Consider the following 26,293-nt stretch of genomic DNA (forward strand, 5'->3'; position numbering starts at 1 on the left):
GTGGGGTGGTGGTGAGGAGGAGGAGGAGGAGGAAGAGGGGGGAAAAAAAAGGCTCTAGGATCACCTGACGGTCCTTCCTGGAAAAATTCCCTCGCCTTGCCCGGGAAAAAAAGCAAAGCTGCAGTGCGCCCTCTTGGGTTAATATTTTTGCTTCCTCGCTTTCTTCCTTTCCTCCCTTCTTCCTCCCCTCCTTTTTTTTTTTTTTTTTTGGTGTGTGTGTGTGTGATTTGGGGGGGGGGGAGGAAAGAAACCCACAAGATTATCCTCTCCCCCCACCCTCCCGCTTCTCTTCCCCCCTTTCGCTGCTGCGCTTTGCCGCCTGCTGCTCCGGGGTGGGTAGTGGGTTGGGTATTTGGAAGGGGTGGGGAGAGAGGGAGGGGGCGGGGGTGGGGGAAGCGGGGGAGAGGAGGGGCCGAGAACTCTTCGCCTGTCTGGGAAAAGGGCGAGCGGCTCGCAGACAGGTGATGGACGCCGGGCCGGCTCGCGCCTCCTCCTCCACCACCTCCTCTTCTTCTTCCTCTTCCTCCTCCTCCTCCTCTCTGCTCGCCTTTCACTTCGTCGCCACCCCGGCCAAGATGTAGACACGGACTGACCGCTGGCGTTGCTTGTCCGGAAAGCCCGAAGCAGCAGCAGCAGCTGCAGCCACAGCAGCCGCCCCATAAGAAGCGGAGCAAGAGCTTGGTTGGCACCTTGGGGAAGGAAGGAAGGAAGGAAAAAGGAAGGAAAGGAAAGGAAAGAGGCCGGGCGTCCGAAGCGCCTTCCTTCTCTTCTCGCCGCCCCCCCCTCCTCGTTTTTTTTTTCCTGGCTTCGCAAGTGGGGAAGGGCGCCAAGGGACCAGCCTTCCCCCCCACCCCACCTCACCCACCCCAGCTCCCTTCCAAGCCGGCTTCTCGCCTCTGCAAGGAGACCCCCGGAGCCAAGCGCCGAGGGAGGTTTTTTTTTACATGCCGTAGGGAATTCAGGAGGAGCCCTTCGCCCGCGCGCCCCCTGCCCAGAGCCCGAGCCGGAGGACAACTGCCCCCCCCTCCTCCTCCGCCCAGCGCCGGTGGTGAGGGATGGTTGTTATTTTCCCAACCCAAAGAGGCGGGGGGGTGCGCCTCCTGCGCTGCGCCGTTGAGTTGTCTGGCCGGCTACAGTGATGTGCCCGCAATGAGGATCAGCGCAGCATTCTGGTTTATAGGCTTTTGCTACCTCGTGTTGGCAGAGGTAAGTGCACACCTGGGCAAGGAAGGAGGGAGGGACAGAGGGAGCGAGAAAGGGGAGGAAGGAAGGAAAGGTAGAAGACCCCCCTACCCTTCCCCTTTTAAAATCTCCGATTCCCCCCCAATTATTATTTTTTTGCATCTTTGGTATTCTTCCTTCTTTCCTTCTTTCTCTCTCTTCCTCTTCCTCTCTCTCCTCCTCTTCCTCTCTCGACCTGTCTCTACTTACCTTTCACCTGCGCCCCCCCCACCCCGCGTGCATGGGTTTAGCTTCCCCTCGGACCCCCCTCCCTGGGCGGAGAGAAGAGGGGAACTCCCTTTCCCCAAATTTTACCCCCAAGACCCAAGTGGTGGCGTGGGAAGGCAGTCCTTCCTCGCGCGGCTATACTGCCGTTTCCCACCCACCCCCTTCCGTCCAAAACAGCGTGGTCTCCCTTCCTCCTCTTCCTCCCTCGTCCCTCCCCCCACACCCCACGGACATAGTAGCTGGGTCGCCCGAATCCCCCCCAGCCCGTCCGTTTCACCCTGCCTTGCGTCTCCTCTGGCGCGCGTGCAGACGTGCAAGGAAGCGGTATTGGTGTGGCGAAAACGCGCCTTGCGAGGCGAGCCAGCCTCTGGCGCGTGTGGTTTTTGCCTCTGTGTGTGTGTGTTTGTGTTTGCAAACGCAACGCCAGCCTGGCTGGACAGGTAGGGTGGAAAGTCGAGGAAAAAAACCACGCGTGGGCTTTTCAATAAGCCAATTTCTTGGGGGGAAACACCACGCAATGGCTAAAATAGGAAGAAGGAAGCAATTACAGTATATATATATATCTAACGCTGCCTCTTGCGAGATGCAACCGCGTGTTAACTCCCCCCCCCCTCCGCTCTGAAAATTCACTTTATAAGGTTATCCACAGAAGGACTGGGGTGGAGGGAGGGGAGGAGAAGACCCAATTGTATCTCCCAGCTTGACTTTGGCGCGTTTAGCTTAGAAGTTAGGACTTTGCCTTCCGAAAGGGGCTTGTTTCTCACGCCTCCCCCCCACCCTACTCCAGGGACCACGTTCAGACGACGCTCTGAACCCAGGTAGGTTTCCACAGTCAAAGGGATTCAGAGTTTTCTCCTACCGGGGTAAGGGGTGGGGCGCGCGAAGGAGAGTCGCAGCTAGTTTTTCAGGAGCCGGAGGGGGAGAGTGGGAATGAGGGGAGGGGGCTGTGCATGGACTGGACTCTCCTATCTGGTTAGCTTGTGGCTCGGTGCGTTGGAAGGTAGAAAGTGGGGGCGTTTTAGGAAGCCGGTTTTGGGGTGCGTGTCTGTGAACGTCGCCCTTTGGGGTTGCAGGGTATAATCTCTGTTTTTTTGGGTCGGTGGGGGAAGCCTGGGAGAATAGGAACGTAAAAACGGAGCCCAACGGTAGGATTTCCCTCCCCTCTCCGCTTCCTCTTTGCCTCTCCTGCTGCCCCTTCCCCAAATTGGGGGGTTGTTTCTGGTAGCCCTCGCGCAGCGTGGGAATTCAGTGGCCAAAAGGAAGGGAGGATATATATATATTTTTGAAGCAGGCTGGAGTTTTCTGACTCTTCAGAAGGGGGGTGGGAAGATTAAAAACGAGGTGGGATTCTGGTTTTTTTTGGTGTGTGTGTGTGCATGTGCTGATTTTCAACCTGTAGGATTCGGGCCCTTCTAGAACCTGGCCCACCCACCCACCTACCTCCCCACTCAGGGAAATTTTTGGAGAATAGTGCGAAGCCAGAGCCAGGATTTTAATTTTAATTTATTTTAATTTTGGTTTTTTTGCAGGCTGAAACTTTTATTTTCTTGCAAGTTTCCTGCTATTGGGGAGGGGGGAGAGAGAGAGAGAGGGAGGGAGGGAGAGAGAGAGAGAAAGAGAGAGACAGATATGCACGCTTTGGGGTATGGGTTAAAGCTATCCTTAGGCAGGGCAATTAAAAACAACAATAATGGGACAAAGGAAAAAAGAAAAGAAAAGTTATGGGTTGTTTTATCTCATTCAAGTAGAAGGAGCTCCATGAAGTCCTGGGGATATTCTGCATTTTTAAAGATAAGCTGGAAAATAAGGTTGCTGGCATTTTTTGGGGAGGGGAGAGGGAGGGGAGGAAACAACCTGTGGAATGTTGCTGAGAATTGTGCTGTGGCATATTTCAACTTGATCTCTAGCCTCTCTCTCTCTCTCTCTCTTTCTCCCTGTCTGCCTCTTTCCCTCTCTTTCCCTCTGTCTGTCTATGTCTCTATGTCTCTCTTTCACTGTCTCTCTCTCTCCCTGTCTCTTTCTCTCTTTCTGTCTCTCTCGCTTTCTCTCTCTGTCTCTCCTTCACTCTCTTTCTCTCTGTTTGTCTCTTTCTCTCTCTGTCTTTCTGTCTCTCTTTCACTGTCTCTCTCTCTCTTTCTCTCTTCCTGTCTCTCTTTCTCTCTCTCTCTCTCCCTCTTTCTCTCTATGTCTCTCTTTCAATGCCTCTGACTCTCTGTCTCCCTCCCTCTCTCTGTGTGTGTGTCTTTCATGCTGTCTCTCTCATACTTCTAGGAAAGCTGATTTCAGATACTTAAATCTCCCTCAAGGCAGGCCTCTCTCTTAGTAAATGGGATGGTTTTGTAATTGTAATGGGACAGTGTACCCAAACAGGTCTCTCCCTCCCCCCCCCACAATATTATGGGATGGTCTGAAAGCACTGCCTGCTCCATTTACAAAAAAATCACCTCCAGCTTTCCCCAAAGGTTTGAGCCACCAAAGGAATGCTAATCCCTCCTTCCAAGATAACTTCCCCCCCCCACACTAAATAAATAAATGAAAAGGACAGAATTTACCCATATCACAGTGGGGGAAGGGGGAGAAATAATGTTAATGATGAGTTGGAGGGTTGTTGGTTTGGACTCTTGAAAAGGAGAATATTTTAAAAACAACAAAACTCCAGTGTTTCCTTTCTCCATTGTTCCTGAGCACCTGGAGCTGGAAACTGGGAGCAGATCCAAGATCCCACTTCAGAGTGGATCCAGATCTGCTCCAGGGGTGATCTGGAGAAAGGCTGACTGGAGATCTGGTGATCTGACCGGCTAGAGATCAAGAGGTGATCGGGAAGTGATGTGGAGAAAAACTCACTCAGAGATCTCGAGATTTGATTGACTAGGGATCTCCTCTGGGGGAGATTTGGAGACAGAATCACTAGAGATCTGGTGCTCTGACTGGCTAGAGGTCAAGATCTGGTCCAGAGATAGTTTGGAAAAAGTCTCACTCGAGATCTGACTGACTAGGGATCTGCTCCGGAGCTGATTTGGAGAAAGGCTCACTAGAGATCTGGTGATCTGACTGGCTTAGAGACAAGATCTGCTCTGGAGGAGATTTGGAGACAGAGATCTGTTGATTTGATTGGCTAGAGGTCAAGATCTGGTCCAGAGATGGTTTGGAGAAAGTCTCACTAGAGATCTGGCTGACTAGGGACCTGCTTGGGGAGGTGATCTGGGGGAACACTGACTAACAGAAGGGGCTTGCTCTCTTTCTCCTCTCTTTTCAAAGGAAGCAGAGATCCCTCAAGAGTTGATCGAAAGGCTGGCCCACAGCGAGATCCACAGCATAAGGGATTTGCAGCGTCTCCTGGAAATTGATTCCGTAGGTAAATTATTCCCTTGCATTTCTTCCTATATCCCAACCAAGAGGGCTGTGTGTGTGTGTGTGTGTTGGGGGCGGTGGTTACCAAGGAGAAGGGTGGACTTTTTAGAAATGCAAAAATCCAGGTGTGCATTTGGGGAGGGGAGGGAGAAGAGTCCACAATGGATTGGGGGTGGGGACAACCACATTCTTCCTCCTCTGGGGAAATGGGAGTGGGGGGGAAGAGGTCGAGGAGGAGGAGAGTCTGAGTTTGGCACCCCCCTTCCCAGGCCACAAGAAAGGGCTTGTTCCCCTCCACCCCAGCGGCTGTCCAGTTGTGTTCGAATTTTCCTTAATTCTCGTTTGAAATCTACTTGTGTAAACCACACAGCTGCCAAACGGAACTGGAGTATTTTCCTGGTTCTTCCTCCTTCCTTTCTCCCCCTTTTGGCTGGCCCCATTTTTCTTTTGTGGCAGGTTTTTATTTGTGGAAAAATACAGCCTCCCTCCCTCTCTCTCTCCCCCATGGCTGTGCACCTGTCTCCTTTGCTAGCAGGTGAGAATTTGGGGATACACTGCCACTGGCTGTGGAAGCCCCACTGTTCTGAGACAGCTGGTGTTATGCACAGCTGACAGCTCTGGTTTGCAGTGACCCCTCGTGGGGAAAAAAGCCCCCCCACTCTTTTATGAATTGTGTTGCCTCGTGTTTTTTTAGACGCCTGCATTATCTTTCCCCAAAAGTATGCATTGTATGACAATTGGTGTTCATCTCGACCATCATTCTCTTTCTAGGGTTTTAAAATATGGGACATACATTTGATTTCCTTCCTTTGGGTTCAGGAGGACATTAGTCCACCCAAGGGAGGCTGTGTGCATGCTCCCATTTCACAGACAGACGGCTTGAGGCAGAGTTTTCAGAGAAATTGAAAAGTCCCTTCCAATTTTGTTATTCTGTTATGATTCTGCTTTCCGATTCAGTGGGACCTGTTTCTGAGTAAACATGAGTAGAATTGCACTGTTGGGTTGTTTGATGAATGCCAAGTGGAGGCGTGAAATGCCCAACAATCATTGCCTTGAAATTGACTTGCCCTGTTGACATTGACTTGCCCTATTGAATTGGCTTGCTCTATTGAAATTGACTTGCCTTGTTGACATTGAGTTGCCCTGTTGACATTGAGTTGCCCTCTTGAATTGAGTTGCCCTATTGAATTGATTTGTCCTCTTGAATTGGCTTGCCTTATTGAAATTGACTTGTCCTGTTGTCATTGAGTTGCTCTATTGAAATTGACTTGCCCTGTTGACATTGACTTACCCTATTGGATGGAATTGACTTGTCCTGTTGAAATTGATTTGACCTATTGAATGGACTTTCCTCTATTGAAATGGACTTGCTTTGTTGAAATGGACTTGCCCTGTTGACATTGACTTGTCCTATCGAATTGACTTGCCCTATTGAAATTGACTTGTCCTGTTGTCATTGAGTTGCTCTATTGAAATTGACTTGCCCTGTTGACATTGACTTTCCCTGCTGACATTGAGTTACCCTATTGAATTGAACTGACTTGTCCTGTGGAAATTGATTTGACCTATTGAATTGACTTTCCTCTATTGAAATTGACTTGCTTTGTTGAAATGGACTTGCCCTGTTGACATTGACTTGCCCTGTTGACTTTGTCTTGCCTTGTTGACTTGGACTTGCTCTATTGAAATTGACTTGCTCTATTGAAATTGACTTCTTTTTTATGCTATGAGAAATCTAATCTACAGCTGTGCAGAGCAGATGTGTCTTAAATTCGCTTAGGTCCTACAGTTTTGGGGGAGAGAGGAAGTCATTCATCACCGACTCCCCAGAATACGTGACTTTCACCCTGTCCCTTGTGTTTTCAGGGGGTGCTTTCCCTTGCCAACTGAGACAGGCCCTTTAAAACAGTGGTCACCAACTGGTGGTCCGTGGACCACTTGTGGTCCACGAGAAAATTTTGGTGGTCCGCAGAAAAAATATTTGCATTTTTTATATTGCATTAAATCCGGAGTCCTCAGATTACGGCCCCTGGGATGGATATTGCAATGAACGTTTGTGTTGTTGCAGAGAGTCTCCTCCTTCGGGGTCTTTTTGTGGGTGTCGGAGGGGGGCAGAAATTCCGACTGGGGTCTGCTTCAGCCTCCTGGTGGGGGGCTTTGTGCGAAGGCTGGAGGGAAGCACTGCTGGTGGCGAAGAGCCGGAGGGCCTCCTTCCAGTGGGACTGCATCATGGCCTGGAACTGGCTGACCATCTCAGCCCACTGAGCCTCCAGGCGCCGTACCTGGCCTTGCACTCCCACAAGTCTTCCTTCTACTTGGAAAGCCCATGCTCCTAGTCCTCAATGAGGTGTTTCTGCTGAGCCTCCTTCTCGGTCCGATCCAATTTGAACTGAGCTGTTTTGCCAACTCTTTCTCCTGGGGGCTGCTTAGCTCCAGCAACTGCTTCCTGTTGGGGCCCTAAGGAGCCCGGGCAGGGCAGGAGAGGAGTGGCGAGTAGAGGCTGGCGAGGCACCCCTTGATGTGAGTGACATTGAGTTGGCCACGCCCACCCAGCCACATGACCACCTAGCCACGCCCACCCAGCCGGTCATTAGGCAGATCGTATTAGTGGTCCGTGGATTTAAAATGACGAATTTAGTGGTCCCTGAGGTCCGAAAGGATGGTGGACCCTGGCTTTTAAAAGCAGAAGATGACTTTTCTGGTTTGGTGGTGGTGGGGGTCAGAAACCCCCTCCCCAGATTATATCTCCAGCCACTAACTTCACCCAGCTCTTTTTCATATGGAAAACCTTCTCTGTGGGGCCGTCCCAGACCCTGTTTAGGAACGAAGTCCCCGTCTAAACAAGACGATGCCTTTTGTTTGTTGCAAAAAGCGAAAAGGGAAAAATAAACAGATTCTTCCTTTCCACTTGGACCAACCCCCCCCCCCCCCCCCGCAGCCAGCTCCCAAACAATCAGCCTGCCCCATCTTAGCTTTTGCTTTTTAATAGCCCAAGGTTATTTTCTGACTCATTAGGCTGACGGATGCTTCAAAGGGCAAACAGGCAATTTGCTAAACAGAACCATTCTGATATTAAATGTGATCTCTGCAGATTTGGCCAGAATTGACTCAAAGTGAGGACGTGCAGCCTTGGGGAAGGATGGCTCTGTTGATTTGTTGTTGCTGTTATTGTTGTTGTTGTTGTTATTATTATTGTTGTTGTTGCAAAAGTAGGAAAGAAATAACAGCAATTTCCTTCCAACTCTTCTCCCCGCTCTGTTTGTTTGTTTCTGTCTGTCTGTCTGTCTTTCTTTCTTTCTTTCTCCCTTCTTTCTTTCCTTCCTTCCTCCCTTCTTTCTCTTTCTTTCTCTACCTTCCTTCTTCTCCCTCACTTCCTTCCTCGCTCTCTTTCTTTCTTTTCCTTCCTTTGTCTTTCTCTCTCTCTCTCTTTCCCTACCTTCCTTCCTTCTCTCTCTCTTCTTTCCTTCCTTCCTTTCTTCCTTCCTCCTTTCTCTTTCTCTCTACCTTCCTTCTTCTCTCTCCCTTCCTTCCTTCCTTGCTCTCTCTCTCTTTCTCTTCCTTCCTTTCTCTTTCTTTCTTTCTTTCTCTCTCTCTCTTTCCTTTCCTTCCTTCCTTCTCTCTCTCTCCCTTCCTTCCTTCTTTCTCTTTCTCTCTCTACCTTCCTTCTTCTCTCTCCCTTCCTTCCTTCCTCTCTCTCTTTCTTTCTTTTCCTTCCTTTGTCTTTCTCTCTCTTTCCTTTCCTTCCTTCCTTCTCTCTCTTCCTTCCTTCCTTCTTTCTCTTTCTCTCTCTACCTTCCTTTTTCTCTCTCCCTTCCTTCCTTCCTCTCTCTCTCTTTCTTTCTCTTCCTTTTTCTTTCTTTCTCCCTCTTTCTTTCCCTTCCTTCCTTCTCTCTCTCTCTCTCCCTTCCTTCCTTCCTTCCTTCCTTCCTTCCTTCCTTCCTTCCTTCCCTTCTGTTTAAATAAAAAAAACCCAAAGGGAAGTTTCTACCCATCTCCTATCCTGAGCCAAGAATCTAGCAAGTTGTTGCTTGCGCTGCTTAAAAGCAGAGCCATCCCATCAAAACAAAGACGGCACAGTTGTTCTGCTTGTTATTATTTATTTATTTATTTATTTATTTCCTTTTAAGAATTACAAGGAGCTTCTAAGAATTACAAGGAGCTTCTAAGAATTACAAGGAGCCTTTGAAAGTTTAAACTCTTGATTTCAGCAGGCTCTGCTTTTTTGGGGGTGTGGGGTGTGGGGTGGGGAGTGACTTTCATTCAGCCTGCCCCGGGGCTGAATCCATCTGGAAGATTTTGTGGTGTGTTCTTTTTGTGCGGTGTGTGTGTGTGAGTCTCCCCCTTTAGTTTTGGTGGAATTGCACAAGGTGGGATGGCAAGCAGGCGAAAAAGGCTTCCAGTTTCTTTCCTTTCCCTTCATCGCGCAGACTCAACCCTGGGAGGAAAAAATATTTATTTCACTTGTTGGTGTCCGAAAGAGAAAAATGTCATTCGGCCTCCCGTTTTCCTGTCCCGGTTGAAGGGGGAAACGATGGTTATGGATCCACGCGGGCCGTTAATTAATGAACCGGAAAGAAAATCTGATCACATTTGAGAGATTGGTTAGTTTGGGACTTGTCCCTTTGGGAGGCTGGTGGCCTTGGCAAGCCATTCCCAGGCCCAGCAGGGCTAAAGGAAGATGCTCGCTTAATCTTAGCGGCCCTTGAAGAGCTAATCAAGGTCAGAGCTGGCTCAGTCTTACTCCCAAAGAAACCACCCGTAAATCCCTTTTTTCTTCCAAGACAAATGCAGGGCCATGCCCTTGAGGAACTCGAGGGAGGTTTTCATTACAACAACAGCATGTTATATTGGCGTTCTCTGAGCTTCCTTGTTTTCTTGCAGACGTTCCATGGCCCAACTAGGTAACTTCATCAGTGCTAGAAGGGAGTGGGGATTGCAGAGAGGAGGAGGAGGTAGGGGGGGAGAGGAGGAGGAGGAGGAGGAGGAGGAGGAGGAGGAGGAAGGGAAGGACTTTGGGGTCCTTGGTGCTCTCTGAGCTTCCTTGTTTTCTTGCAGATGTTCCATGGCCCAACTAGGTAACTTCATCAGTGCTAGAAGGGAGTGTGATTTGGGAGTGATGGAGAGCAGGAGGAGGAAGGGGAAGAGGAGGAGGAATAATAGGGGGATGGTTGGGTCCTTGCTGCTCTCTGAGCTTGATTGTTTTCTTGTAGGCGTTTCATGAACACAACTAGGTAACACCATCAGTTTGCTAGTAGGGAGTGGGGTTTGTGGACAGCAGGACAAGGAAGAGGAGAAGGAGGAAGAGGAGGAATAATAGGAGGATTGTTGGGTCCTTGCTGCTCTCGCCACCGATTCTTCAGGATCTGCTGGATTTCCCCCCTGCCTCCAAGCCCATTGTCCTCATGGAGTAAAGACCACATTGTATGGAAGAAACCGGTCACAATCTGTATATCAGTGGTGGGTTTCAAAAATTGTTCGAACCTACTCTGTGGGTGTGGCCTCCTTTGTGGGAGTGGCTTGCCGCCCATGTGACCAGATGGGAGTGGCTTGCTGCCCATGTGACCGGATATGAAGATGCCGACGACACTTGTCAGAACCACCTTAAATGACCTCACACACAGCACTGGCATGCATAAGAATATGATGGAAACTTGTTTTTTAAAAGGCATCTTTGGTTTGCATTAAAACAACTTCAGCACACGCAATGTTCTGATTGCACCACAAACGCAGTAGTCATCCTTACCTTTCACAGAGGCACTGAGTTTTATAAATAGGAGCTTGATAGTGTAGAATAATCACATCCAAGGACCAGTGGTGGGTTTCAAAAACCTTTGGAACCTCTTCTGTAGGTGTGGCCTGCTTTCCGGGTCCACTGGTGGAACCTCTTCTAACCGGTTCGGTAGATTTGACGAACAGGTTCTACCGAATAGGTGCGAACTGGTAGGAACCCACCTCTGATGTATATCCACTAAAGGTGAGCTGGGAGCATCTCACCACCTTATCCTTTCACCAAGGATGTTGGCTAAAGCTGGAATACTGTTGTGCTTATCGGCTTATGCTCCGGTATTGTGATACTTTGCACAGTGAATCAGAGGGGTGCTTGGAGATGCCATAGGTCCAGGGCCTTGAGCACTGGCAAATGAGGAGTTGTTTGTTGAGGGCATCATTTGGGTACTCAAATTGCGCCTACCAATTTCTGATGCAAGCATGTTTATGTCATTGTGCATGGGACATCCCTTGCCCTTCCTGGAGACACTCATGGCTTTTGTGGTCCTTTAAATGTGGCTGGTTTTAGCTGAGCTGCAGTGGTTAGAAGGCAGTACCGCAGGCTACTTCTGCTGATCACCGGCTGCCAGTTTGAATCTCACCAGGCTCAAGGTTGACTCAGCCTTCCATCCTTCCGAGGTGGGTAAGATGAGGACCCAGATTGCTGGGGGGCAAGAGGCTGGCTCTGTAAACTGCTTAGAGAGGGCTGTAAAACACTGTAAATCAGTATATAAGTCTAAGTGCTAAGTGGGAAGGAAGGAAGGAAGGAAGGAAGGAAGGAAGTCCTAGTGGCACAGTTGTTACAATGTAGTGTTGCAGGCTAACTCTGCCCATTGCCAGGAGTTCGATCCCGACCAGCTCAAGGTTGACTCAGCCTTCCATCCTTCCGAGGTGGGTAAGATGAGGACCCAGATTGCTGGGGGCAAGAGGCTGACTCTATAATCCACTTAGAGAGGGCTGTAAAACACTGTAAATCGGTATATAAGTCTAAGTGCTAAGTGGGAAGGAAGGAAGGAAGGAAGGAAGGAAGGAAGGAAGGAAGGAAGGAAGGAAGGAAGGAAGGAAGTCCTAGTGGCACAGTTGTTACAATGTAGTGTTGCAGGCTAACTCTGCCCATTGCCAGGAGTTCGATCCTCACCAGCTCAAGGTTGACTCAGCCCTCCATCCTTCCGAGGTGGGTAAGATGAGGACCCAGATTGTTGGGGGCAAGAGCTGACTCTGTAAACCGCTTAGAGAGGACTGTAAAACACTGTAAATCAGTATATAAGTCTAAGTGCTAAGTGGGAAGGAAGGAAGGAAGGAAGGAAGGAAGGAAGGAAGGAAGGAAAGGAAGGAAGGAAGGAAGGAAGGAGGTCCTAGTGGCACAGTTGTTACAATGTAGTGTTGCAAGCTAACTCTGCCCATTGCCAGGAGTTCGATCCTGACCAGCTCAAGGTTGACTCAGCCTTCAATCCTTCCGAGGTGGGTCAAATGAGGACCCAGATTGTTGGGGGGCAAGAGGCTGGCTCTGTAAACCGCTTAGAGAGGGCTGTAAAAACACTGTAAATCAGTATATAAGTCTAAGTGCTATTCATGACTCACGAAATACATACCTACCCGAGCTGGGGAATACCTCCTGCCAACCTTCTTGTGATCTGGAGACCATTTGTCTATGGGGAGAAGGTCACTCTGCTTCAAACCTTCCTCTGTGAAGTCCAACCCCTGCAGAAGTTTGGCCGGACACCCGATCCCATCCTCGTGGCTGTCTGGTGGTTGACCAGACGCCCCCCCAGGAGGCCCACCAGCAAGAGAGCTGATACCTTTGGGGCCAACCCATCACTCATCGCCGTTGAAAAGGATCTCTGTGCAGGTTGGAGTTGGTGTTGGCTACGGTTGCGTGTGGTTTTTTTCCCCCCCTTCCTGACTGCAACGTTTCATCGGCCACGTCAAATTCTTCCCCTCTCTCATCCCGGAGAGGCAGTGAGTGATGAGCTCATCTGTGTGGATTAGCTCTCCCAATTGCTTTCTTCTTCTTTTGGGACCTGGAGCTAAATAGATGGCTAAGACGGTCCTGGGCAATGGATGCATTATCCTGTCTGGCAGGGTTTGAACGTTGGATGTCAGAGAGCTGAAGTGTCTCCTGATAGAGACATGCTTGTAATGTATTGGCCGGGTTCCTGTAAGAGTCTAGGCCAGAAACTCCAAAGCACAGGAAAGGTAATTCTTGGCTTACAACTGTTCATTCAGCAATCATCTCTCTCTTTTTTCTTTTCTTTTTTCTTTCTTTTTCTTCTTTCCTTCCTTCCTCCATTCATTCATTCTTTTTCTTTCCCTTTTTTCCCTTCCTCCCTCCCTTCCTTCCTCTTTCTTCCTCCCTCCCTCCTTCATCCTTCCCACCCTCTGTCCTTCCTTCCTTCTTTCCTTCCTCCATTCATTCATTCTTTTTCTTTCCCTTTTCCTTCCTCCTTCCCTTCCTCCCTCCCTCCCTTCCTTCCCCTTTCTTTCTTCCCCCCTCCCTCTTTCCTTCCTTCCCACCCTCCTTCCTTCCTTCCTTCCTCCATTCATTCATTCTTTTTTCCCCTTTCCCTTCCGTCCTCCCTTCCTCCCTCCCTCCCTTCCCTTTTCTTTCTCCCTCCCTTCCTCTTTCCTTTCTTCCCACCCTCTTTCCTTCCTTCCTTCCTTCCTTCCTTCTTTTCCTTCCTTCCTTCCTCCCCCCTTCCTTCCTCCCTTCCTTCCTCCCTTCCCTTTTCTTCCTCCCTCCCTCTTTCCTTCCCTCCCACCCTCTTTCCTTCCTTCCTTCCTGAATTCACTCAATCATTCTTTTTCTTTCCCTTTCTTCCTTCCTTCCTTCCTCCCTTCCTCCCTCCCTTTTCTTTCTTCCTCCCTCCCTCTTTCCTTCCTTCCCACCCTCCTTCCTTCCTTCCTTCCTTCCTCCATTCATTCATTCTTTTTCTTTCCCTTTCCCTTCCTCCCTCCCTTCTTCCCTTCCTCCCTCCCTTCCTTCCCTTTTCTTTCTCCCTCCCTTCCTCTTTCCTTCCTTCCCACCTCTTTCTTTCCTTCCTTCCTTCCTTCCTTCCTTCCTTCCTTCCTTCCTTCCTTCCTTCCTTCCTTCCTTCCTTCCTTCCTTCTTTCTCATTTGTTGTGGATCTCAGTTGCTGTTGAGGGTGCAACCTCACCATTTTCAGATCTTTCCCCCGAAATCCTTTCAGCTGTCGATCTATCCACATTTTTCTTTTGAAGCTCCAGCTTTGTACAGTACTTCCAAGAGATGTGGCCCATTCTTGGTGTCTTCCATCTCTGCTAATTGCCACGTCCGTATGTTGAGATCTTCTATCTTCCTTCCACCTGTCCTCCAGAAGCTCACGAGAGCAGGAGGGACAGGAGATCCTCTCTTTAATTTATCCCACCCCCCAAAAAAATCCTTTGATTAAGGTTGGGTTGAGAAATTATGGCCAACCCTCAGGCTCTGTGCTCATGTGGGGTCCAGTGTTACGTCCCTAACCATTGTATCATACCAACCAGTGGTGGGTTTCAAAATTTTTTTGAACCTACTCTGTGGGTGTGGCCTCCTTTGTGGGAGTGGCTTGCCACCCATGTGACCTGGTGGGAGTGGCTTGCCAGCCATGTGTTTTCTTTCTTTCTTTCTTTCTTTCTTTCTTTCTTTCTTTCTTTCTTTCTTTCTTTCTTTCTTTCTTTTTCTCTCTCTCTTTCTCTTTCCTTCCTTTTGTCTCTCTGTCCTTTTTTCCTTTTTTTCTTTCATCTCTCTCTCACTTTTTCTTTCTTTTTTCTTTATTTCTTCCTTCCTTCCTTTCTCTTTCTCTTTCTGTCTCTCTGTGAGTCTGTCTGTCTGTCTGTCTGTGTGTGTGTGTGTGTGTGAGTGGTGGGTTTTCAAAATTTTTTGGAACCTCTTCTGTAGGAGTGGCCTGCTTTCTGGTGGAACCTCTTCTAACCGGTTCAGTAGATATGACGAACCAGTTCTACCAAACTGGTGCGAACTGGTAGGAACCCACCTCTGATACCAACCTTCCAACATGTAGATACCATCATCAGTGTCTGCTGATCCTTCATCTGCAGGGTTAAATAATTTCGTTGCCTCCTCTGTCTTGTTCAGTGTTTTCCCCCCCACTCCCCCTTGAAAGCCTCATTGTATGGGTGGCCATCAATTGGCTGTTGTGAGAAAGAGGCTAACAAAGATACTCATGGTGTTCATTGGAGCTTCGATTCAATAGGGTATGCTAAGCTTGGGAAGACTACCATTCTGCAGAAGCTGCTCCACTTCCATCTTCTCTTTCCGCCGTTTTGCCATTGGCTAGCCTCTGTTTGAGGGACGTGGCTAAGACGCTGAGCTTGTCGATCAGAAAGCTCGGCGGTTTGGCGGTTTGAATCCCTAGCGCCGCGTAACGGAGTGAGATCCCGTGACTTGTCCCAAGCTTCTGCCAACCTAGCAGTTCGAAAGCACGTTAAAAAAATGCAAGTAGAAAAATAGGAACCACCTTTGGTGGGAAGGTAACAGCGTTCCGTGCGCCTTCGGCGTTGAGTCATGCCGGCCACATGACCATGGAGACGTCTTCGGACAGCGCTGGCTCTTTGGCTTTGAAATGGAGATGAGCACCGTCCCCTGGAGTCGGGAAGGACTAGCATATATGCGCGAGGGAAACTTTTACCTTAGTCTCTGTTTCCCTCCTTCTGTGACATCCTTACACTCAAGCCAATGGTTTCCAAGAGGCTTTAGGTTATCTTTGCTGAAACGTGGATTAGGTTGGCATCATCACATGTTAAACCCAGCTAAAAACATGGGTGTGTCTTTGTGTCCATTTCTTTGCAGGAATCAGCCTTTGTCTGCCCATCCTGTGTGAACCCGGTCTTCCCTCCAAGGCATTGCATGCTTTTTTCTTTTTTTTGGGAATCTGTTTTTTTTATTTTTAAACATAAAAAAGAAACCATATATATAAAAAAGATCTCATCCATTACATGTCATTTGGTTACAAGTGTTTTTGCACCCATATTCTCAATTACATTTACAATCACAGATTTTCCATCTAATATAACTAGGTACCTCACTTTCATTGTACAACGTATATTCAATTACGATTAATATTTTTTCTCAATAAACCTAATTCCCTTACATTCTTGATTGTCTGTTTAATAACAATGTGCCTTTACATAATCACAGATCCCGATATGAAAGAGATTTACCAACCATTTATATTTGTATATCACTGTTTTCAATTATGTATAATCCCACCAATTAACTATCGAGTATGCTTATGTTCATTATTGTCCTTGTACATCATACATTCAAACAAAGATGTTATTCCTTCATTTTTCAACAAGGTATTCTAAATAGTCACTTCATATATATATATATATATATATATATATATGTGTGTGTGTGTGTGTGTGTGTGTGTGTGTGTGTGTGTGTTTTATTTGTGCTGATAAATAAACAAAGGGAGATTAGTATAGATCTATTTCAAGCTATTTAGCTCTCATCAGCTAGCCATACCCTTACTGGGAATCGAAGCTGGGCTGTATTACATATCAGGCAGTTATGTTAGCCACTAAGCCACAGGATCTCTTCCTTTATCAGCTAGGCCAGGGAAATAGGTATGAAGCATACTGCTTTCTTTCTCTGTCTATCGGCTCATCACAAGAGACCATCACGATACACACACACACACACACACACACACACACACACACACACACACACACACACACACACGTTTTTATTTGTGCTGATAAATAAATAAAGGGAGACTAGTATAGATCTATTTCAAGCTATTTAGCTCTCATCAGCTAGCCATACCCTTACTGGGAATCGAAGCTGGGCTGTATTACATATCAGGCAGTTATGTTAGCCACTAAGCCACAGGATCTCTTCCTTTATCAGCTAGGCCAGGGAAATAGGTATGAAGCATACTGCTTTCTTTCTCTGTCTATCGGCTCATCACAAGAGACCATCACGATACACACACACACACACACACACACACACACACACACACACACACGTTTTTATTTGTGCTGATAAATAAATAAAGGGAGACTAGTATAGATCTATTTCAAGCTATTTAGCTCTCATCAGCTAGCCATACCCTTACTGGTATGGCTAGCTGATGAGAGCTAAATAGCTTGAAATAGATCTATACTAGTCTCCCTTTGTTTATTCATCAGCACAAATTTAAAAAAACCCACAAGTATAACAAAGGCAACAGTAAAAATATTGGGTTTCTGTCGTGATGGACTCTTGTGACGAGTCGATTGACAGATAATGGAAGCAGTTAGCTTCCTCCCATAATTGGGGCATACCAGGGGTTGTGACACTAAATATATATATATATATATATCTACACACATATACACATACACATACACACATACATACATATATATATATACACCAATTTTTAATTACTTCCTTATTAAAATTATTTATCAACAACAAGATATCTTTATAATATATACTTAGGGTTATACATTATATCACCAATCCTCTATCAAGTATACATAAATTCATTGTTATCCTTATCCATTTTAAAACAAAAAGTTCTAAAGTATTCAATTCATATATGTATCAGTCTTTTGTTGTATCGTTGTTAATCTATTTCACAGCATAATTGTATTATCACTTAACTCCTTCAGTTAAAACACAAGTAAGACATTGCATGCTTGACTTGAGCAGGATAGTTGAGGTGAAGAATCGTGGTTCTTCAACCCAGATTTTGGGGGTTGTATGAACCCAGCAGGAGCTGAGGGAGTGGTTCTACCACTAAAAGAGGCAGCAAGGAGATTGTTGAAGGATATAAACTATTTCAGAGCTCTGGACCATTTAATTACCCACAATCCCACCTTCAAAGAGATCTGGAACCCTTGGTTCTAATGTGCATTTTTTTTTAATAAATGGGAGAATTCAGTCAAAAGGGAGAAATTTCCCCCCATGATCCTTTGGCAAACAAGAAGCCAGATCTTGACTGGTGTTTGGTTGATAGTTGTCAACTCTCCAGAATTTCATCCTTTCGGCAATGGGCCAGAACGGAAGTTGTAAATGCATCCTTAACAACTCTGCTTGCTGTTCACAGTGGTTTCCTCCTGTAGTTTAAAACAACAATGATTGCCTCCATACTTGAGATGGGATTACTTTTCCACACTTGACTAGATCCTGTTTAACATCTTGAAGAAAACTCCTTTTCTTCAGAAAGGAAAAGGATGCTGAGCATTGCTTCATTTTACCCATCGTCCTTATTTTAATTTTATTGTTATTTGAATTGTTTTCATCCTTTGGAGTTTACGGTTTTTGCAGAGATTTGAACCCAGAATTGGGATTTTTTTTGCAGAGATTTGAACCCAGAATTGGGGGAAAGTAGGATATGAGCCTATGTGTTACTCTTTAAAGCCAGTCCAGAAATGTGAGTCGATGGGAGCAGATTGTGTTTGTCAGAATCTCGGCGAAGGATCTGTGGGGAAGTTGGATAGGTTCTTATTTTAGGTTTGACTGAATTCCTCAAAGAGAGAAAAAGCCAGTTGAATTTCTTAACTCGAAAGCTTACGCTGGTATAATGCTTCCTAACATTATTTTGGAAATGGTTACGATATGAATTTAGCATGCCCATGGTTTGGATGGACTGGAGAAAGTTCAAATATCTACAACAATGAATCTGTTGTGGCCTGCCAGTGGCTGGGGGAGCTGGCAGCAGATTCGGTCAGTGAGGAGGTTGGGGAGGAAGATGGGCCAGTCCTGGAGTCTGGGGAAGGCTCTGAGGAGGGCTCTGTGTCGGAGGCAGAGAGGGGGCCAGAGCTGTCTGACAGTTATCAGCTGCCTTCGGAGTCAGACATCAGTGAGGCAGATGAACAGCTGCAGCCTGTTCCCAGGGTGCGCATGCGCAGAATTGCCAGCCAAAGGGAACACCTAAAGAACAGGGGTCGACTTGGGAGTAAGGCCACAGGTGGAGGATGAATGGCCCCTCCCAGAGGAAATAAAAGAGGAGCGAAAGGGGAGTGGAGTTTGCAGGAGACAATTAGTTTGCTTAATTGGTTTGTGACTCTCCGAGACTCCTTGCCAAGTTGTCCAGATCTCGGCCTGGCTGCTCTCCAAGCCAGATAAGGTCTGTGACTGTAAATCCTCCCTTGAAAGACTTTGCTGGCTGTGAATGAGCAGAATTCACAATCAATGAATAAAAGGGTTTTTTGTCGGAACAAGGGGTTTGCTTCAGGCTCTTGGGAATCCTCAATCAGAACAGAATCCAATCTTCTCCCTTGTATTGAAAAGTTTCTCTGGCCTTGGTTTGCTTCCCAAAGTTTGCTTGATTTCAAGCAAAATCGGTTTTTTTGAGTCTGCAGTGAAATCTGGATTTTGTAAGCACAACAACGGTGGACGAAAAGTTAGCTAAATATGACAGTTTGAAAGGCATCCTTCAAAGGGTTCTTAAGGATCAACTACCATCAAAGAAGGATCTGTAGGGAAACATCTGTTGAGTTCAACAACTGTGACCTCAAACTCGACCATGAATGAGCAGCGGCTAGGAGATCCATGAGTCACTCAGGGTATCAAACAGGAGTGTAGATCCCACCCATCAGTGAGCTCATGCTGTGAGGAAGAAATTATATATAATCTAAGGAAGAAAGCACTTTTTAAAAAAGGAGAACACAGCCCCTGTGGCAAGGTTGATCAATGACCACCATCTCCAGAAGACAACTTGTGAAGGGTGTGTTACAGTGGTTGCGGGGGAGGGAAAAGACACATCTAACAGTTTATACTAGGCAGTAGAGCATCAAGAGTGATAACACCACACTTTCACTGTGGAATATACAGTGGATTTGAGATCACGAACTCTGGGAGAAAGAGTTCAACCAAGGTTAGAGAAATGGTGCTTCTAGAGCAATGGTTCTCAACCTTGGCGACTTGGAGATGTGTGGACTTCAACTCCCAGAACTCTCCAGTCAGCATGTGGGTTTCAATGGTTGGCTGGGAAATTCTAAGAGTCGAAGTCCAAAAATCTTACTGGTGCCAAGGTTGAATTGAGTTGAGTTGCCAAGGTTGTGTCAAGGTTGAGAAAGATAGTTCTAGAGAGCTTATATATCAGCCACCATAAGTTGCTCCTTTCTCCGTGGTACTGATGGTGATAGCCCTTTCTCCCTGCATACAATGTAAGGAGATATGGATGGATGGATGGACAGATGGATGGATGGATGTTCCTAGATCCTAGATCCTATTGGGCTCTGAAAATCTTCAGTAATAACCATCAAAGTTCTCCAGAAGTGGTTGCTAATGTGAAATTATTTTATGGAGCAGGAGAGGAATGATTAAATACCTTTTTTTTCATGACTCTAAACTGCTCAAAGTCCGCTGGCCTTGAACCTCACAGAAATGTCATAAAAATGCCTAAATAAATACAATCCTATTAATTCTATGTAGTTGTAATTTAATATCGATGCACATGTAATCTTCGCTGCTGTTTGTAGTTGGGAATTCTGCATCTGAAGGAAGTACATGAAAATTTAAAGGTAGAACACAAAGTAATGTGTTCTAACTTTAAAGAGAGTAATAAAACAGGTGTCAAAGCCACGGAAGAGTCGTTGGCAGTCATCGGTGTGTGTTGACCGAAGTCTGTATCCACGATACGCAGGATAAAAAGCAGGTTAGATGAGATACAGAGCTCTGGAACAAGTCCTGATCAATACGATGACCATCATTGCATCATTATGGTTAATGATGCTGTGAAGTCCATTGCTCCTCCTAATAATCCCGGAGTGGAAAGCTACAGACTTTAAAGCTAAAGGTTCCCCTCGCACATATGTGCTAGTCATTCCCGACTCTAAGGAGCAGTGCTCATCTCCGTTTCAAAGCCCAAGAGCCAGCGCTGTCCGAAGACGTCTCCATGGTCATGTGGCCGGCATGGCTCAACGCTGAAGGTGCACGGAACACTGTTACCTTCCCATCAAAGGTGGTTCCTATTTTTCAATTCTACTTGCATTTTTACATGCTTTCGAACTGCTAGGTTGGCAGAAGCTGGGACAAGTCACGGGAGCTCACTCCGTTATGTGGCGCTAGGGATTCGAACCGCCGAACCGCCGACCTTTCTGAATGACAAGCTCAGCGTCTTAGCCCTGGAGTCTCCGTGTCTCTAACATAATATATATACATCCAAATTAAAACATTTTTACGGGAGCTCACTCCGTTAGGCGGCGCTAGGGATTCGAACCGCCGAACTGCCGACCTTTCTGAATGACAAGCTCAGCGTCTTAGCCCCAAAGTCCCCATGTCCCTAACATAGTACATATACATCCAAATTAAAACATTTTTACGGGAGCTCACTCCGTTAGGCGGCGCTAGGGATTCGAACCGCCGAACTGCCGACCTTTCTGAATGACAAGCTCAATGTCCTAGCCACTGAGCCACCACATTCAGACATTAGCTAAGGGTTTAAAAAAATTCTCAAAATCCATGACGATTACAGTACAAAGGCCTGCCAACAGGTAAAACATCTTCCGGAGAAGAAAGTGTGCCACGAACATTGTCCATACTGCAAATGGAAGATGGGAGATAGGGAAATATTGAGAAAAGTTGGGCCTTTCTTGTTAGCAAGGAGAGAGAAAGAAAAGGAGAAAGGAATTAGCCAGAGTCTTGTGTACTGGGCAAAACAAAAGTCTATTGAACAGCTGAAGGATGGGTCATCTACAGCTGTGGGAATTGTGTAGCCATTTCATTGTGTTTGGGTATATTTTAAAGCTGCATTTGTTGCGCGCCGGGGAGAAGAAGGAAAACACACAGGGGGAAACTCACAATATCGTGTAACAGCTTTTGAAAAACGGGCGAGCAAACGAAACCATGGCTTTTATTGATTTAAAAACCCGGCGTTTACCTCGTTTTAAGCTTCACTTCGTGAGACACAGCGCCTCAGGGGCTAAGACGATTAGAAAGGTTGGCTGTTCGGCAGTTCGAATCCCTAGCGCCGCGTAACGGAGTGAGCTCCCGTGACTTGTCCCAGCTTCTGCCAACCTAGCAGTTCGAAAGCACGTAAAAAAGACAAGTAGAAAAATAGGGACCACCTTTGGTGGGAAGGGAACAGCGTTCCATGCGCCTTCGGCGTTGAGTCATGCCGGCCACATGACCATGGAGACATCTTCGGACAGCGCTGGCTCTTCGGCTTTGAAACAGAGATGAGCACCGCCCCCTAGAGTCGGGAACGACTAGTACATATGCACGAGGGGAACCTTCACATTTACCTTTAAGCTTCACTTCAGTGCCCTACAATTCAGTTTAAGCAGAAAGTAGAACCCTTACAGCAACTCCTAATGAAATGGGACTTGAGAGATGCTTGAACTGGGATGAGCAATATTTTAATTCGTGCTCCAAGGATCAAGGAAATACCCCCCCCCCACAAACTTTGCTCAGGGTTTCACTTTGCTAAAAATGTTGCCACAACACCCCTCCACCCATCTTGCATGACAGAGCACTTTGTAAAACGATCTGCCTCTCCAGCAGAAGGCCACTTCTCTGGATCTTCTCCATTAGAACCAAAGGTGCAGAGCCTTTGCAAAGTTTCTTTGGGAGAATATCAGAATAGAATAGGAATAGGAAGAACAGAAAAAGGAACAGAACAGGAACAGCACTGCACAGAACAATGGAATGTAGAATAGAATAGAACAGAACAGAACTAATGGAATCAAGAATAGAATAGAATAGAACAGAACAGAACAATGGAATGAAGAATAGAATAGAACAGAACAATGGAATGAAGAATAGAATAGAACAGAACAGAAGAGAAAAATGGAATGAAGAATAAAATAGAATAGAACAGAACAATGGAATGAAGAATAGAATAGAACAGAACAATGGAATGAAGAATAGAATAGAACAGAACAGAACAATGGAATGAAGAATAGAATAGAACAGAACAGAACAATGGAATGAAGAATAGAACAGAACAGAAGAGAAAAATGGAATGAAGAATAAAATAGAACAGAACAGAACAATGGAATGAAGAATGGAATGAAGCAGAGCAGAGCAGAACAACAGAGTAGGAAGGGACCTTGGAGGTCTTCTAGTCCAACCCCCTGCTCAGACAGGAAACCCTACACCACTTCAGACAAATGGTTCTTCAATCTTTGTAGGTATTTAATATTATTAGTGGCTCTACAAGATAATAAGAAAGGGAAACCTTCACAAATACTCCTAGCTGTGTTGCAAGGATGCTGTGGAACAAATTGGCTGAGACATTCAGTGTTTTTGTGGAAAATATTGATCATGCCTTAGCGAATAAAAGATTTAAGAGATCCTCTCATTAGCTCCTCCCCAGGAGATTCATAGATATTTCAATTCTTACGCTTTTCTAGGACTGTTAACGGAGGAAGGCATTTCTTCATGATTATCTGCCTTTTTATACTGGACGAATCAATTCAACCGATTGTAGTTTAAATAAATATTTGTGTATAATAAAAACGCTGCAGTGGAATTCCTCTTGTTATATTTTGGTGATGGCTGCTAAAGCATCCACAGATGGTTGGAAGGAAGGAAGGAAGGAAGGCCCTTTGAGTTGTGGTCTCCACCTTAGGCTTTTAAACCAAAGCTTTAATTAAAAAAAGGACGAAGTTGCAATTTGGTAGCAGATTGAATTGTTCCCACTAGTTGTTTGATTCCAAGCTGCAGGTGAAAAATTAAGAACCAGTGCATGGACCAATGATAACACCAGAGTTGCTTAGATAGTACCAATAGAAGAGGGATGCGATGGCTCAGTGGCTAAGACGCTGAGCTTGTTGATCCGAAAGGTCGGCAGTTCGGCAGTTCGAATCCCCAGCGCCGCGTAACGGAGTGAGCTCCCGTGACTTGTCCCAGCTTCTGCCAACCTAGCCGTTCGAAAGCAAGTAAAAAATGCAGGTAGAAAAATAGGAACCACCTTTGGAGGGAAGGTAACAGCGTTCCGCGTGCCTTTGGCGTTGAGTCATGCCGGCCACATGACCACGGAGACGTCTTCGGGCAGCGCTGGCTCTTCGGCTTTGAAACGGAGATGAGCACCCCCCTAGAGACGGGAATGACTAGCACATTTGTGCAAAGGGAACCTTTACCTTAACAATAGAAGAAAATATTTTAGCTCAGGGTTGAACTGTGGGGTCCTTGGTGCTCTCTGAACTTGGATGTTTTCTTGTAGACATTTCATGACCCAGCAGGATAACTGCACCAGACTTGCCTGTGGGGTATATAAACAACAACACTCAGAAGCAGTGATTATGTTCCCTAGTTGGGTCATGAATTGTCTCAAGAAAACTAACAAGCTCAGAGAGCATCAAGGGTTCCACAATTTGCTTTCTCCTTCTCTTCTTTGCAAATCTCACTTCCTTCTAGCACTGATGGTATTACCTAGTTGGATAATGAGAAGTTCAGAGAGCACCACAAATTCCATAGTGAGATGGGTGACATATAACTTTAATAAAACAATAAAACAATCATGTGTCCTTCCTTCCTTCCTTCCTTCCTTCCTTCCTTCCTTCCTTCCTTCCTTCCTTCCTTCCTTCCTTAGTCTCTCCCTCCCCTTGGTGTTCTCTGAGCTTGTTTCATCTCAATTAGCTAATATCATCCTTCCTTCCTTCCTTCCTTCCTTCCTTCCTTCCTTCCTTCCTTCCTTCCATCCATCCATCCATCCATCCTTCCCTACCTACCTATCTACCTTCCTTCCTTCCATCATCCATCCATCCATCCATCCATCCATCCATCCATCATCATCCATCCATCCATCCATCCATTCCATCCTTCCTTCCCTACCTACCTATCTACCTTCCTTCCTTCCATCATCTATCGATCCATCCATCCTTCCTTCCTTACCTACTTACCTACCTACCTACCTTCTTTCCTTCCTCCATCCATCCATCCATCCATCCATCCATCCTTCCCCTACCTCCTACCTTCCTTCCTTCCATCATCCATCCATCCATCCTTCCTTCCTTCCTTCCCTACCTTCCTTCCTTCCTTCCTTCCATCATCCATCCTTCCTTCCTTCTTTCCTTCCCTACCTACCTATCTACCTACCTTCATTCCTTCTTTCCTTCCATCATCCATCCATCATCCATCCATCCTTACCTTCCTTCCTTCCTTCCTTCCTTCCTTCCATCCATCATCCATCCATCCATCCATCCTTGGCTCCCTACTTTTTCCCTGATCTTGCACAGTGCTGTGTAAATCACAACGATGAACATCCTCATATTAGACTGTTGGAACTCATTAATTCTAGTGGCTGTTTAAGCTTGTGCTAAATAATAGCAGAATTTTATGGCTCTCGGTGTCCCACTTGGAACATCCAAATGGATTTAGATACCAGGAAGAGCTGACAAACCAAACCGAACATGTGTTTTTTTTGTGTGTCAAATTTCTTGAACGGCACAAGATGATCCTAAAGAGTGTAGCTTGACATGTCCTTCAGTTTTACAGACTCCGCTTCAGAAAGATAGTTTATACGTACATATTTTTATGGTCGTAATCCACGAGTCTATAAAATCTTTGGGAGGCTAATCATCTCCACACATCACAGTTTTCGCCAGGCCTATTTCGAAGCCTAAAACTATAATCAAAGAGCGATTGTCATTACAGTGGAATTTGGTCTGACTTCATTGTATATGCCAGACGCCTTCAAAACATCACCATAGCAAAATTAGCCATAGGTCAAGGCCACGACAGTTACAATTACTGGAGTATTTCTCTCTCCTATGACACGCTGACTCAAAAAGTGGGGAGAACTGGGCATTTCCTGCTGAGATCCAGCTGATTCCTGGACCCAAATCTTAAGCCCACGTTCTGCAGTCTAGTTCATTCATGCTGGTTTGGGGAATTCTGGGAGTTGAAGTCCACGCATCTCTTGAGTGGTCAAGGTTGAGACACAATGGGGGGTTTGATTTGGGTTGAATGCATCTGGGTTTACTCAAGAAACTGGCTTAAAAAAAAAGAAATATCATGAGTTCAAGCTAATCTGTAGACTCCCTTGAGCCGCGGTGGCGCAGTGGTTAGAGTGCCGTATTGCAGGCTACTTCTACTGCCTGCCGGCTGCCTGCAATTTGGCAGTTTGAATCTCACCAGGCTCAAGGTTGACTCAGCCTTCCGTCCTTCCGAGGTGGGTAAAATGAGGACCCAGATTGTTGGGGGCAAGAGGCTGACTCTGTAAATCGCTTGGAGAGGGGTGTAAAAGCACTGTGAAGTGGTCTGCTGTAGCTTGGAAAGATAGAAAGGAGGGAAGGAAAGAAAGAAAGGAAGGAAGGAGGGAAGGAGGGAAGGAGGGAAGGAGGGAAGGAGGGAAGGAGGGAAGGAAGGAATAGTGATGCACTTGTTACAATGCAATGTTGCAGGCTTATTCTGGCAATTGCCAGCAGTTTGATTCTCACTGGCTCAAGGTTGACCCATCCTTCCATCCTTCCGAAGTGAGTAAAATGAGGACCCAGAGTGTTGAGGGCAAGAGGCTGACTCTTGGTAAACCTCTTGGAGAGGCCTGTAAAAGCACTATGAAGCAGCATATAAATCTGCTATAGCTTGGGAAGGAAGGAAGGAAGGAAGGAAGGAAGGAAGGAAGGAAGGAAAGGAGGAAGCCATATTAGTGCAGTTGTTACAATGCAGTGTTACAGGCTAACTCTGCCCACTGCCAGGAATTCAATCCTAACCGGCTCAAGGTTGACTCAGCCTTCCATCCTTCCAAGGTGGGTGAAATCAAGACCCAGATTGTTGGGGGCAATATGGAGACTCTGTAAACCACTTAGAGAGGGCACTGTGA

At 46.5% G+C, this 26,293-nt stretch overlaps 1 protein-coding gene across 2 annotated transcripts in view; it reads left to right on the forward strand.

Moving 5' to 3' along the window:
• Window positions 1-1,055: 1,055 nt before the first annotated feature.
• PDGFA (platelet derived growth factor subunit A) overlaps window positions 1,056-26,293 on the forward strand; it is a 61,694-nt gene continuing 36,456 nt past the window's right edge. For both annotated transcript variants that reach the window (XM_087728507.1, XM_087728508.1), the window contains exons 1-2: window positions 1,056-1,206; window positions 4,708-4,804. In XM_087728507.1, coding sequence (XP_087584633.1) covers window positions 1,150-1,206; window positions 4,708-4,804 — 154 coding nt within the window. In that variant the 5' untranslated portion in view covers window positions 1,056-1,149. The remainder of the gene's footprint in view (window positions 1,207-4,707; window positions 4,805-26,293) is intronic.

The sequence above is a fragment of the Thamnophis sirtalis genome, unplaced genomic scaffold (genome assembly GCF_051295495.1).
Source record: "Thamnophis sirtalis isolate CommonGarterSnake01/CBP01778 unplaced genomic scaffold, rThaSir2_p1.2 scaffold_14, whole genome shotgun sequence".
Classification (NCBI taxonomy): Eukaryota; Metazoa; Chordata; class Lepidosauria; order Squamata; family Natricidae; genus Thamnophis; species Thamnophis sirtalis.